This window comes from Penicillium cosmopolitanum, assembly GCF_028827165.1.
Source record: "Penicillium cosmopolitanum strain IBT 29677 chromosome Unknown utg000003l:1.0-3747932.0:1.0-3751027.0, whole genome shotgun sequence".
Taxonomy (NCBI): domain Eukaryota; kingdom Fungi; phylum Ascomycota; class Eurotiomycetes; order Eurotiales; family Aspergillaceae; genus Penicillium; species Penicillium cosmopolitanum.
Window position 1 is genome coordinate 2219234 of NW_026622673.1, and position 13218 is coordinate 2232451.

The following is a 13218-nucleotide window of genomic DNA, read 5'->3' on the forward strand; positions in this document are numbered from 1 at the left end:
ACTGCAACCCATACCTCTATCCTCCATCCAGCCGGAGCTATTTTAGATTCCTCACAGCTCGATTTGGTTGTCGATTACCTATTCCTCTATTCCGACCGACCTGGAATCTTCACCTGCGATACGATTCGCGCGTTCCCACGACCCGAAATCGACTCAGTTTTCGCGCCGCCGGAGAAGAGGATCCCAAAAACGTCATAAGGCACCCTCGCGCTTGTTCCGCGACCCGGCTGTCTCGACCTCCCCACTCCACCCTCGAGGAGGCTCCTCTCCTGCATTTTCAACGCCTCCTCATGGTTGGCTGTCCTTCTGATCGTCAACATGGGGAGAATTAAGAAGGTGGCTAGCCGCAAGCATGAGGCTACAATCGTATGTTCCCCGTTCCGTGACGACGAGTTGATCGATCCACACCCTTCCCTCCTCCCCCCCCATCTGCATTCCGACTGAAAAAATTTTCTATTTGCTATAGTCACCTTTTCTTGAAGAATTTATTGGGAAATCAATAAATCTTCCTATCCCAGAGCTTCCTGCACACCTGAGCTCGTTCCCCCGACTATGGCCCTTTCCTCGCGGCGACCTTTATCACTGGATTACAGTTCTAGACCGCTTCGATGAAATCCTGGCCTCCGTCATCGAAAAATACTTCCTAAACACCGGCCCACAGACTAAATCATTCGGGAGGAGTGTCCTGGAGGAGTCATATGCTGCCGATCCGAGCAAGAAACCGACGGAGGGCATCGATGCCAAACTGCATAACCTTGGGTATGGCCCGGAGGGAGACAAGGAGCTTGTGGAGGCGATCTTGAATTTCTCGCGCCTCCTACTCGAGAAATGCGGCAACCGCAGCCTCTACAATAGTAGCGAGCGACTAGGCGACCTTTTGAATACCACATCACTGTCTCTTCTCCAATCCACCCTACGCCTGGCCCTATGTCTAGCCCAAAGATACCACTCCCGTCAAAGGGGTCATCAACAGCAGACTATGCTGGCCACACACTACAATATTGACTTGGAGAAACTGCAAAAGATCGCTGCACCGTTCCCTCGCCCGTTTGTCACAAGTCAAACTCCATTCGCCGATTCTCCCGCTGTTGGCGCCAAAACCAAGGAAAATACTCCCCCGACCTCGACTAAGTTGAATGCGAATGAGTTGGTTTCGCTTGTTCGCGATGAAAATGGCTGGGAAGAATGGGGCAATCTTCGCGTGCTTTACTACCCCACTGGCAACTCTGAACAGACGAGAACAACATCCGACTTTGGGAAGGGCGAGCAAGATTCCAACACTCCGTCCACGCCAACCCCGCTGCGTCGGAGTGCAACACATCCTACTCCACGTCTAAGGCGCGGCTCGAATGTGGATGAGACCCCCGTCCCGCGCCTAATACTGGCGGTGGTGGTGCTAAGACCGAAGAACAATCTCGAAACGCCAAAATCTTGGATCTTACGCACTCCAAAATCTCATCAGCGAAAACGGAAGATATAATCGCCGCGAATGCGCCGAATCTGCCCGTGGAAGCAAAGTACGAGCTTCTTCATAAGCTCCGGGTGGCTCAAGCCTTGTCTGGATCGCGGGAAACTCGCGAGCAGATTCTGTCGATTCGTATCTTGGCCGTGACGAATCTGGCCTATGTCCAGACCGAGTCTGCATTCCAACACAAGATCCTGCAGTACGATATGGAACAGTCAAAACGCCTTCAATTGACCTACCAACTTGCCGAGATTGTTCACCTTGGCGCTAGTGGCGACCTTACGGTTTCGAGAACATTGCAAACTTTGGCAATCCAAGCACTTGATGCCTTGGCGAAACACAAATCTCGTGCTATCGATGTTTGTGCTGCTTTGAGCGTCAATGTCAACCATGGTGTGTTGATGTTCCTTACTCGCAAAGTGGTTAATGAATTGGCCGCCGAAGATGATGGAACTGATGATTCTTTCCATGATGAATGGCGGGATGCACTGCTTGCTCTTCTGCGGACGCTTCCCAGTTCGAGCTCCCGCACACCAGAGACACTGGTCGCGGCGGGTTTGATTCCGATGTTTGTTGATATCCTCAACCTCCGCACGAGCAAAGTTCGCCGGGTTTACTCGCGAATCATGGAATTCCTGGACACTTTTGTGCACGCCGTTCGCGATGCTCTTGGTACACTCACGGCTGCCAAGGGCTTCGATGCCATCTCTGACCTGATTGACTTTGAGACCAAGACGGCATTTGAGAATGTTTCTAGTGGAGCTGGGTTCCCGGACCAGTACAAGAATCCCTCCATCGATTATCAGATCCCCTATTTCCAGCAGCAAACCCTTCGGTGGATGTTCCGCTTTGTCAACCACATCATGCAGCATAATGGTGGAGGTTTCGATCGAGTCCTGCGCAACCTAATCGACTCACCCCAATTGCTGACCTCCTTGAGATTGGTCTTTGAGAATGCTCGGATTTTCGGTTCCCATGTCTGGAGCAATGCTGTCAATATTCTTAGCAGTTTCATCCACAATGAGCCCACTAGTTATGCGGTTATTGCCGAAGCTGGACTTAGCAAGAGTTTGCTTGCGGCTGTGATGGGGCGTGAGCTCCAGGCTGAGGAAAAGCCACCTGCCATAGAACCCGAAGGTGCTGGCACCGAAGCTACGCCGTCAGAGCCTGCAGCCGTTGCTGAGCCTACTCCTACTCCGGCAGAGGTGAAAAAGGCAGCAGGCCGTGAGTATGTTCTTGCGCGGCCCCGAAACACTCCTCTCGCCCCCGGAATCATCGCGGCTGCCGATGCGCTGGCTTGTATTCCCGCGGCGTTCGGAGCCATTTGCCTGAACTCATCTGGCTTGGATCTATTCCAGTCTTCCGACGCTCTCGAAAGCTTCTTCGAGATCTTCGAGAACCCCGAACACATCAAATGTCTGAAAGAAGACCCCAATTTGATCCGTTCCCTTGGTACAACATTCGACGAGCTTATTCGTCATCACCCTGCTTTGAAGACATCAATCATGTCCGCCGTTATTGTGATGGCTGCTCGTGTCAATATTCTCGGTCGAGTTAAGGCCTGGGAGTTGGGTCTGGGTACAAAATTATGGACTCAGGATTCAGAGGGCAAGTCTGTCCTTTCTGGAGATATCGCCTCTTTGTTCCGAGACATCGGCGTGGCTGTCGATGCGTCGGTAGAAAACCCCCGTTTCCTCGGTATACATTCTCTGAATTCCGTGGCCCTGCCAAACGGTGGAAAGCTCAGTTATGGTGCTCTAGAAAGCCTGCTTCCCTCGCCAGATGCCAGCTTCGAACCCAAAGACTATGATGAGCATGGTCTGACTCTCACGGACTATATATTCCCTGCTATTCGCTTCCTTGGTGCCTTTTTTGAAAACCAGCCGAATTGCACAGCCTTCATTCAGGCCGGAGGATCGGAGTTTGTCCTTGACTATGCTACCCTCCAGGGGATGTCCTTCCACTTCCACGGTACAGATGCCAACCAAGAGCTGACGGTCCTTGTCCACATGCTCGCTGAGACCAAACCACACCTGATCATTCCTTCATTGATGGACCGCGCGCAGCTTGCAGTGAACAACCTTTCGGCCTTCTCAACATCCCCCAACCCTTCTGGATTTTTCACTGCCCTGGCGAAGCCCAATGACTCAAAGGAGCCGGTCACAGAGCCCACACTCGCCACTCAGCATGGCACATTCTTCGCCAAGCATCTGAATGCTGTTTTGATTCTAACGGATCTTCTGCGTGAGGTTTTCGCCTTGCCGCTATATCAGACCCGATCGGTTAACCAAACTGCCCCCTTCGCTCAAGTCAATCTTGCGGATCGCTATTGTACATTGGTTGCATCTCTTGGCGATCTCCAAGCAGCATGTGTCTGGGAAGAAATCATGCTGGAAAAGAACATACCCGAGAAATGGGTGCAGTCAACTGGTGTTCCTACCGACCGTACCGACCGGAATGCAAAGAACCCTCCACCTGCTCAGCAAGCCACGGATTCTGCAACTGCAGCATCGCGCGAAGGAACAGCAGTTGCCGAGAGCAGCAAGACTCCTGCCCCCGAAAACACCGCGGAGGATGCCAAGGTAGACGAGGAGACCCCAGCTTTCAAGAATGTCCAAGCCCTTCGATATCTGTTGAGTGGCCTACCATCTTCTGTCACTGGCTTTTTCCACAATCTTGGACTCAGTTTGATTACCAAGAGACGACCTACTACCGATCAAAAGGCGAAGCAGAATGCCACGATGGTTGCTGATGCTATTGCGGAGTCTGTTCTTCGACAGCTTCAGTTGGCTGCTGCAAACTCTTCTGACAGCCCGAGACACCGGTTCGCGTATCTCATTGTGACCCTTTCCTCGTTCTCGCATCTTCTGTACGAGGTCTCCAATGAGCGTCCCCAGTCAAACTATTTGACCATGGTCCTCGTGGCTTTCAAGCGACAAAATGGTCTGAATGTTCTCAAGGAGATTAGCCAAATGTTCATGCGTGAAATCGAGTCCCTCAAGCCTTCGGAATATGCCCCTTATACCGATAAGAAGGTGCCCGACGAGCTCACTTCTGCCTACGGTGGAATCAAGATTATCCTTGCTCTATTTTCGGAGCTCGCGGGAGGAAAGAGCATCGTAGACTCCAGCCAGACCCAGGCCTTGACCAGTCACCAAGACCGTGATCGTGGCAGTCCTGATTACTTCCAACCAGGCCAATTCATCGTCGATCTTCGCATGCAGATTCTACCCATGGCCCAGGAGATGTGGAATTCCGAATTCGCGACTCAGTCCGAAAGCTCGGTCATCAAGTGCCTTGTTGATATCCTCCGGTCATCTCTGGACGGAGAGTACGAGAACGGAGCTGCTCATGAGTCGGATACTCAGCCTCTTCTGACAGAGACGACTCGCCGTGCATTTGTGGTCAGCAAAGAACGGGCTGCTTCTCTGGTTGAGAAGGGATACAATGACAATGAATTGAACAAGGAGGCCCTCTATCGCTGCAACAATGCGCTCGTCAACGCGGAAGAATACTGCAAGGCACAGAACTGGCTTCGGGCTCCGCCAAGACTTCCTCCGGGCCCTAATGATATTCAAACCGGTCATTCTGACACTGCTTCTGGCGGGGAAGGTGCCGATGAGCCTGTTGGCCCAGATGGTACGCCGTTCAACGGTGGCGGTTTCCTTGAGCGATCTGGTCTTGCGATGCTTTTAGCCCAGGCTACAGGACGTCCTGTTGATGACCCGATGAACCCCGAGCAAGAAGACGGGCGGGATATGGATCCTCTCATGCGGGACGGCTTGGCTCGTGCGATCCACAATGTTCTCAACGACGATGACATGGCCACAGATGACCAGGCTGAATCTTCCAACCAAACTCGCGATGCGCAGTCTCATGACGAAATGCCGCCCCTCGAACCGATCAATGCCCCTCCTCAGGCCCCTGCCGCAGCCTCGGCTGAATCCGCTCCTCGCCGCCAACTAGTTACTGTCGAGTCTCTGGATGTGGAACGGGAACAAATTCGTTCAAACCTCATCGATCGCTGTCTGGACGTCTTGAATGAGCACCATGACGTTTCCTTCGAGCTCGCAGACCTTATCTCTTCTGCCATCAAGAAGCACCCCGAGCCTGAGAACTTCCGTCGCGATATTGGAGAGACTCTTGTTCAATCCCTCGTCTCTCTGCAGATGGAGAACTTCCAGACTGCTGGCAAGAAGATTGCTGCTTATGCACACATTCTCGCCTTGGTCCTACAGGATCGTGACATGTATACGGCAACTCTTGAGGAATTGAAGGATTGCTTCTCAACTTTCCTGGGCTTCGTCAAGCTCCCTGAAAAGGCCGACGACGAAAGGTTCCCATGGGTTGGCCATGTCCTGCTTATTTTGGAGAAACTGTTGTCCGATGACTGCAAGCCACCTGTTATTACATGGACTCCTCCAAACCCTGAAAACCCCAAGGCTGATAACGATGGCCCCGCTCGACTTGAAGAGCCTCTTGTCTCTCTTGAGGAAAAGACCAAGCTCTTTGAGGCTCTGGTGGAAATTCTTCCTCGCGTGGGCAGAGATGACACACTTGCTTTGTCTATCTGCCGTGTCCTAGTCATCCTTACCCGCCAGCGCAGCATTGCCGCTCGTTTTGGCGAAAAGCGAAACCTTCAGCGCCTCTTCGTCATGGTTAAGCAGTTGGCCAGTGCGACAAATGACAAGCTTCAAAGCTCCTTCATGCTCATTCTGCGACACATTGTTGAAGACGAGGCTACGATCCGCCAAATCATGCGCGCTGAGATCGTTGCTAACTTCGAGTCTAAGACTACTCGCCAGATCGACACCACCGGCTACGTTCGACAACTGTACCACCTCGTCCTCAGGGCGCCCGAAATATTTGTCGAAGTCACCAATGAGAAACTGAGACTCCTTCGCTATGATAGCTCGCAGCGGCCGCAAGTTCTTGGGTTGAAGGCTGATAAAGACCGCACCGCTCGTCTTCGCCAGGGCAAGGGCCTCGAAGATGACAAGACTGAGCCCGCAGGTGAAGCATCGGCTTCGACAGCCGCTCCGGCACAAGCATCCGAATCGGACGATAAGGACAAGGACAGCAAGAACCAAACCAAGACGACTGAGCTCAAACCACCTGTGGTCGAGAACCCAGATGGTGTGATCCATTATCTCCTGTCCGAAATTCTGTCATACAAGGATGTGGATGATAAGGAATCCACCGAGCCGGTTGAACAGTCTGCTGCTGAGCAGGCCGATCCTCAAACCGATGTCGAGATGGGTAATGATGAGCCAACGCCTTCTATTGCGAGTAGCGCTGCCGATTCTCAGCCCAACCGCGCCGCCAACTCCGCCCCGGCCACGAAGAAGGGTGAAAAGCCGACTTTCAAGGCAGAGGACCACCCCATCTACATTTACCGTTGCTTCCTGCTCCAATGTCTGACGGAGCTTCTATCCTCCTACAACCGGACTAAGGTTGAGTTCATCAATTTCTCCCGGAAGGCCGATCCTCTGGCCACAACTCCCTCGAAGCCGCGTTCTGGAATTCTCAACTACTTGTTGAACGTGCTTGTCCCCATCGGAACTATGGAGCATGATGAGTCGCTGTCATTCAAGAAGCGCAGCATCACTTCTAGCTGGACGATGCAAGTTCTCGTTGCTCTTTGCACCAAGACCGGCGAGTTCGGCGGCGTCGGCCGTCGTCGAAACGAACACAAGCGCAACGAAGAAGATGAGCCCGAGCTTGCTTTTGTCCGCCGTTTCGTTCTAGAGCACGCTCTTCGATCTTACAAGGATGCCAATGCTTCCACTGAGCCCTTGGATGCCAAATATTCCAAGTTGATGTCTCTTGCCGATCTTTTCGATAAGATGCTTAGCGGTTACTCTTACTCTCAGGATGCAGGATTCCCGTCTTCGACAAGACAACTCGCGAAGACAATGTTCGAGAAGCACTTCATTCCTGCTCTGACCGCCTCTGTCGCTGAAATCGATTTGAATTTCCCCTCATCCAAGCGTGTCATAAAGTATATCCTCCGCCCCCCTCAACAAGCTTACTCAAACAGCCGTGCTCCTTAGTGAGACCTCCGACATCTCTAACCTCGGCGAAGCTGATGATGATGAAATTTCTTCGGCAACATCTGTTTCTGACATGGAGGACGAGCGTGAAGAAACTCCTGATCTCTTCCGACACTCTACTCTCGGCATGCTCGAACCCCGTCATGAGGAAGAGACCAGCTCAGAAGAATCCGAGGGCGAGGACGATGAGATGTATGATGATGAGTATGATGAAGAAATGGAATACGACGAGGACATGCCCGAAGACGATGGTGAGGTTGTCAGCGACGATGAGGATGGCGTGGGTCCCATTGAAGGTCTTTCTGGTGATGCCGTTGAGGTCATTATCGATGAAGATGATGAAGATGATGACGACGACGAGGATGATGATGAGGACGACCATTCGGACATGGAGGAAGATGAGATGTTCGCGGACGAAATCACCGGTGATCACGATAACGACAGCCTCGCAGATGGCGAAGATGACGAGTGGGAAAGCGAAGAGATGACTGAAGACGAAGAAGAAGCCGAGATGATGAACCAATTCGAAGACGAAATGGCCGATATGCGCCAGTCTAACCGTCAAACCGATGGTCACCATCGCATCAATGATCTATTCCGTGCTCTGAACGAAGCCGCCGGAGGGGTCGATGATCTCCACGGTGAAGGCCTAGGAGGAGATATCCACGATGAAATTCTTGATGAATTGAACGAGGACGGAGGTTTGTCTTCCTCTCTCCTTCGTGACGCACTTCGCTTATTAAATCCAGAAGACGACGACGAAATGGACGAACTCGAAGAAGAAGGCGACGATTATGACGACTACGAGATGGACCAGGGATCTGAAGGCGACATGGAAGGTAAGCTGAGCTTTCGTGCAAGGGCGGAGATGCGCGTTTCAATTGCATAACTGACACTTGTTTTAGATGATGATCTCCTTGAGCCATGGGGCTGGGAGGGTGATGAACTGCCACCCCCTCGTGGCCACCATAACCACCGCTTCCGTGGTGGACCTGGTCCCGCTTGGGCAACTGTCACCGAAATCATGCCCGGTCGCAATGGCGGCTTGGTACCAATTCAACCCTACCACCGTGTCCACCGAGGCCAAATGCCTGGAGGCCGAGGCAACGATGATGGCACTAACCCTCTGCTAATGCGCAATGACCGCGGTGATGCTAATCCCCAGCTCCGCGGACAAGGCCCCGAAGGCTTCTCTGACTGGCCTGCTCTTGATGCGCAGGGTGGCCAGGGCCGTCTCATGCCTATGGACAGTCCTATGAGCTTCATGAACGCCATCATGCAAGCTATTGGTGGCCAAGCTCAGCCTGGCGTTGGAGTTGTTACTCGACCGGATGGCATCCACATTCACGTCGACCGCAGCACCGTTCTCCCTACCAACCGTCTCAATGATATGTTCGGCCTCAGTCGAGGACAGGGAGCCAACCCCCCTCGTGGTCGCGATGACCCCCACCACGCCGTGAAGTTTTCCTTGTGTACGACCAAGAACCGCTGGCAAGAGGAAGCTCGCATTCTCTACAGTGGTACCTATGTCGAGAAGTGCCAACGTATTGTCAACTCCCTTCTGAAGGGCTTGGTCCCCCCTGCCCTTGAAGAAGAAGAGCAACGCCAGAAGGTGGCCGAAGAAGAGCGCAAGAAGGCGCAAGAAGAACGGGCCGAGAAGGAACGTCAAGAGCGAATTGCGCGCGAAGCAGAAGAGCGTGAGCGCAAGCGCCAGGAGGAAGAAGAAAATGCTCGACGACAGGCTGAGCAAGAGCAAGAAGAAGCCGAACGACAGGCTGCCGGCGGTGATGAGCCGATGGAAGACGTCCAAGAGACAGAGTCTGCGACCGAAGAAACGGCGACTTTGCCTGAGTCTGCTCCTGCCGAGCCTGTTGAACGAGTCCACACCACCATTCGGGGCCGCCAGCTTGATATCACTGGTCTGGAAATCGATCCTGAGTACCTCGAGGCGCTTCCGGAGGAACTCCGCGAAGAAGTCATCATGCAGCAGCTCGCTGAGCAACGATCCCAGGCTGCTGCTGCGGGCGAAGAGCCAACCGAGATCAACTCGGAATTTCTGGAAGCTCTGCCTGCTGAGATCCGTGAAGAACTGTTGCAACAAGAAGCCGCTGATCGACGCCGACGGGAACGAGATAGCGCCCGACGACAAGCCAATGCTGGCAATCCCCCCCCACGGGCCGAAGATATGGATGCTGCCAGCTTCCTAGCCACTTTAGACCCTTCGTTGCGCCAGGCCGTTCTCGCCGATCAACCCGAGGAAGTTCTCGCTACATTAGGCCCTGAGTATCTGTCGGAGGCACGAACTCTGGGTGGTCGACGTATGGCGCAGTTTGGCGATGTTTCCGGAATTCCGGGCATGGAGCCTCGTCAACGGGGTGAGGCCGCTGAAGGTCAAGAGCCCAAGAAGCAGCAGCGTCGTCAAATCGTTCAAATGCTTGATAAGGCTGGCGTTGCCACACTCCTTCGTCTAATGTTCATGCCGCTGCAGGGCAATGCCCGCCACCAATTGAATGACATTCTCCACAATGTCTGTGAGAATCGCCAGAACAGAAGCGAGGTTATCAGTCTCCTTCTGTCTGTTCTGCAAGACGGTAGCGTGGATTCATCTGCAATTGAACGCAGCTTCTCCCACCTTTCTTTGCGTGCCAAGGCCCCTGGTGTGCAAAAGACTCCTCAATCCACCAAACGCAACCCCACCATTCAGTCTTCCTCCAGCGTCAGCACTGATGTGACTCCTATCATGGTGGTTCAGCAGTGCCTGGGAACACTGTCTTTCCTTTCGCAGTTCAATCCTCACGTCGCTTGGTTCTTCCTGACCGAGCATGATTCTGCCTCTTCGCTCAAACTCAAGGCATTGCGAAAGGGCAAGGGCAAGGAGAACCGTTCTAACAAGTTCGCTCTGAACGCTCTCCTTTCGCTCTTGGATCGGAAATTGATCATGGACAGCCCCAATTGCATGGAGCAGTTGTCTGCTCTTTTGAGCAGTATCACCCAGCCACTTACTGTTCTCCTCCGTCGTGAGAAGGAGAAGCAAGAAGAGGAGAAGGAGAAGGGCAAGGAGCCCGAAGGAACTCAAACCGATGAGTCCGTCGAGCAGCCTGCTGACTCGGCATCGGTTGTTGATACCGCCATGACAGATGCCCCCGTGCCTACAGTTGAGTCTGCTGAAGATCAAGGTACTACTCAGACCACCGAGGGTGACGATGTGAAACCCGCCGAGAAGGATGGCTCGAAGTCTGGCGAAGAGGAAAAGCGCAAGCGCAAATCCATTGAGCCTCCTGTCGTCCCCAATCACAACTTCCGACTGGTGGTTCACATTCTTGCCGCTCGTGAATGCAATGGCAAGACCTTCCGTGACACTCTCTCAACTATCAACAATCTGTCTGCGATCCCCGGAGCTCGTGATGTTATTGGCAATGAACTCGTTGGGCAAGCACAGACCCTGAGTGATACGATTCTGGCGGACTTGGAAGACCTTCTCCCTCATATCCACCAAGCCAAGACCGGCACAGACATGCAAGGTTTGGCCCTGGCCAAGTTCTCCCCGCCAGCTCCGATCAAGCCAAATTGCTGCGTATCCTTACTGCGCTCGATTACCTCTTCGATCCTACTCGTGTGGACAAGTCCAAGGGCACTGAGCCTGAAGCCGCACCCAAGGAGGATGTCCTCAAGAGGCTGTATGAAAGTGCTACTTTCGGACCTCTGTGGACTAAGTTGAGTGACTGCCTTTCTCTCATTCGCCAGAAGGAGAATATGCTTAACGTGGCTACTATTCTTCTGCCCCTGATCGAGGCGTTGATGGTTGTTTGCAAAAACACCGCTCTCAAGGACCAACCGATTAACCGCAACAGTCGCGAGGCATCTGTTAACAGTGCTCCCGATGTTGGTCCTGGCATGGAAAACCTCTTCTTCAAATTCACTGAAGAACACCGCAAGATTCTCAACGAGCTTGTCCGCTCTAACCCTCGATTGATGAGTGGCACGTTCTCTCTGCTGGTCAAGAACCCCAAGGTCCTGGAGTTTGACAACAAGCGCAATTACTTCACTCGTCGTGTGCACTCTCGTGGCTCTGAGCCTCGTCACCCCCACCCTCCCCTTCAACTCTCTGTCCGTCGCGACCAGGTCTTCCTTGATTCGTTCAAGTCGCTCTACTTCAAGACCGCGGACGAGCTTAAGTACGGCAAGCTCAACGTGCGTTTCCACGGCGAAGAAGGTGTGGATGCTGGTGGTGTGACTCGAGAATGGTTCCAGGTCCTTGCTCGGGGAATGTTCAACGCTAATTACGCTCTGTTCACCCCCGTTGCTGCTGATCGAACCACATTCCACCCTAACCGCCTCAGTGGCGTTAACTCGGAGCATCTTCTGTTCTTCCGATTCATTGGGCGGATCATCGGTAAGGCTCTCTACGAGGGCCGGGTTTTGGACTGCCATTTCTCGCGCGCTGTTTATAAGAAGATCCTCGGCCGAGCTGTTTCTATAAAGGATATGGAATCTCTGGATCTGGACTACTACAAGTCTCTGCTCTGGATGTTGGAGAACGACATCACCGACATCATCACCGAGACCTTCGCCATCGAAACCGACGACTTTGGCGAGAAGCAAGTGATCGACCTGATCGAGAACGGTCGCAACATCCCCGTCACCCAGGAGAACAAGGAGCACTACGTCCAACGCGTTGTAGAGTACCGTCTCGTCGAGTCTGTCAAGGAGCAGATCGACAATTTCCTGACCGGATTCCACGAGATCATCCCGCCAGACCTGATCTCCATCTTCAACGAGCAAGAACTGGAACTGCTCATCTCGGGTCTTCCTGAAATCGATGTGGATGAATGGAAGAATAACACCGATTACCACAACTACTCTGCCTCTTCGTCTCAGATCCAGTGGTTCTGGCGTGCGGTCCGCTCCTTCGATAAGGAGGAACGCGCTAAGTTACTCCAGTTTGTCACGGGTACTAGCAAGGTCCCTCTCAATGGCTTCAAGGAGCTGGAGGGTATGAACGGTGTCAGCAAGTTCAATATCCACCGCGACTATGGCACCAAGGATCGCCTTCCTAGCGCGCACACATGTTTCAACCGTAAGCTTCACTCCCACCCTCACCCCCTACCCGCTGTCTTCGTCGCCTGTGGCAATTTACTAACTTTTTTTTTCTTTTGCAGAGCTTGATCTTCCCGAGTATGAGAGTTATGAAGATCTCCGTCAACGGCTGTACACAGCCGTGACGGCTGGTAGCGAGTACTTCGGTTTCGCATAGAAGCGAGCGGGTTCTGGTTTCTTTCTATCCCTATCCTTCTCTTCTAATTGGCAATTGTGTTCTCCAGCATTCAATGGCGTCCGGGAATGGTATGGAATCGAATCTTGGTGATGAATTTCTCGCGTGGAGGAAAGATGAAAGATGAAAATGGAATGGATTCGAATTGATATTGAATGGGTCGGGCGTATGTCTGGTTGAAGTGCAGGTCAACCAGACCTCCTGTATCCCATGTTTGTACTTAGATTGCTTTACGGAATATCCATATGTTCTACTTTTTGTTACCTACTCACCATGTTAGTAATAGTAGTCAGCTGTATACATACTGTAGTTTAGTATACTCCGATGCACGCGGAAGGCGGTGAGTGGCAGTCACGGGACAATGCGGGGCCCAAAGCGGGCAGTGGCAGATTGCGGGTAATCGATTTTTCGATTTTTTTTGATTGAAT

At 52.8% G+C, this 13218-nt stretch overlaps 1 protein-coding gene across 1 annotated transcript; it reads left to right on the forward strand.

The window, feature by feature from the left end:
- Positions 1 to 318: 318 nt before the first annotated feature.
- tom1 (E3 ubiquitin-protein ligase TOM1) lies at positions 319 to 12772 on the forward strand (the record flags this gene model as incomplete). The annotated part of the gene is made up of 8 exons (XM_056625514.1): positions 319 to 366; positions 467 to 1304; positions 1361 to 7466; positions 7519 to 8219; positions 8268 to 8357; positions 8424 to 11039; positions 11081 to 12595; positions 12678 to 12772. 8 exons carry the CDS (start codon positions 319 to 321, stop codon positions 12770 to 12772), a joined length of 12009 nt encoding a protein of 4002 aa, XP_056494096.1.
- Between the last annotated feature and the right edge of the window lie 446 nt (positions 12773 to 13218).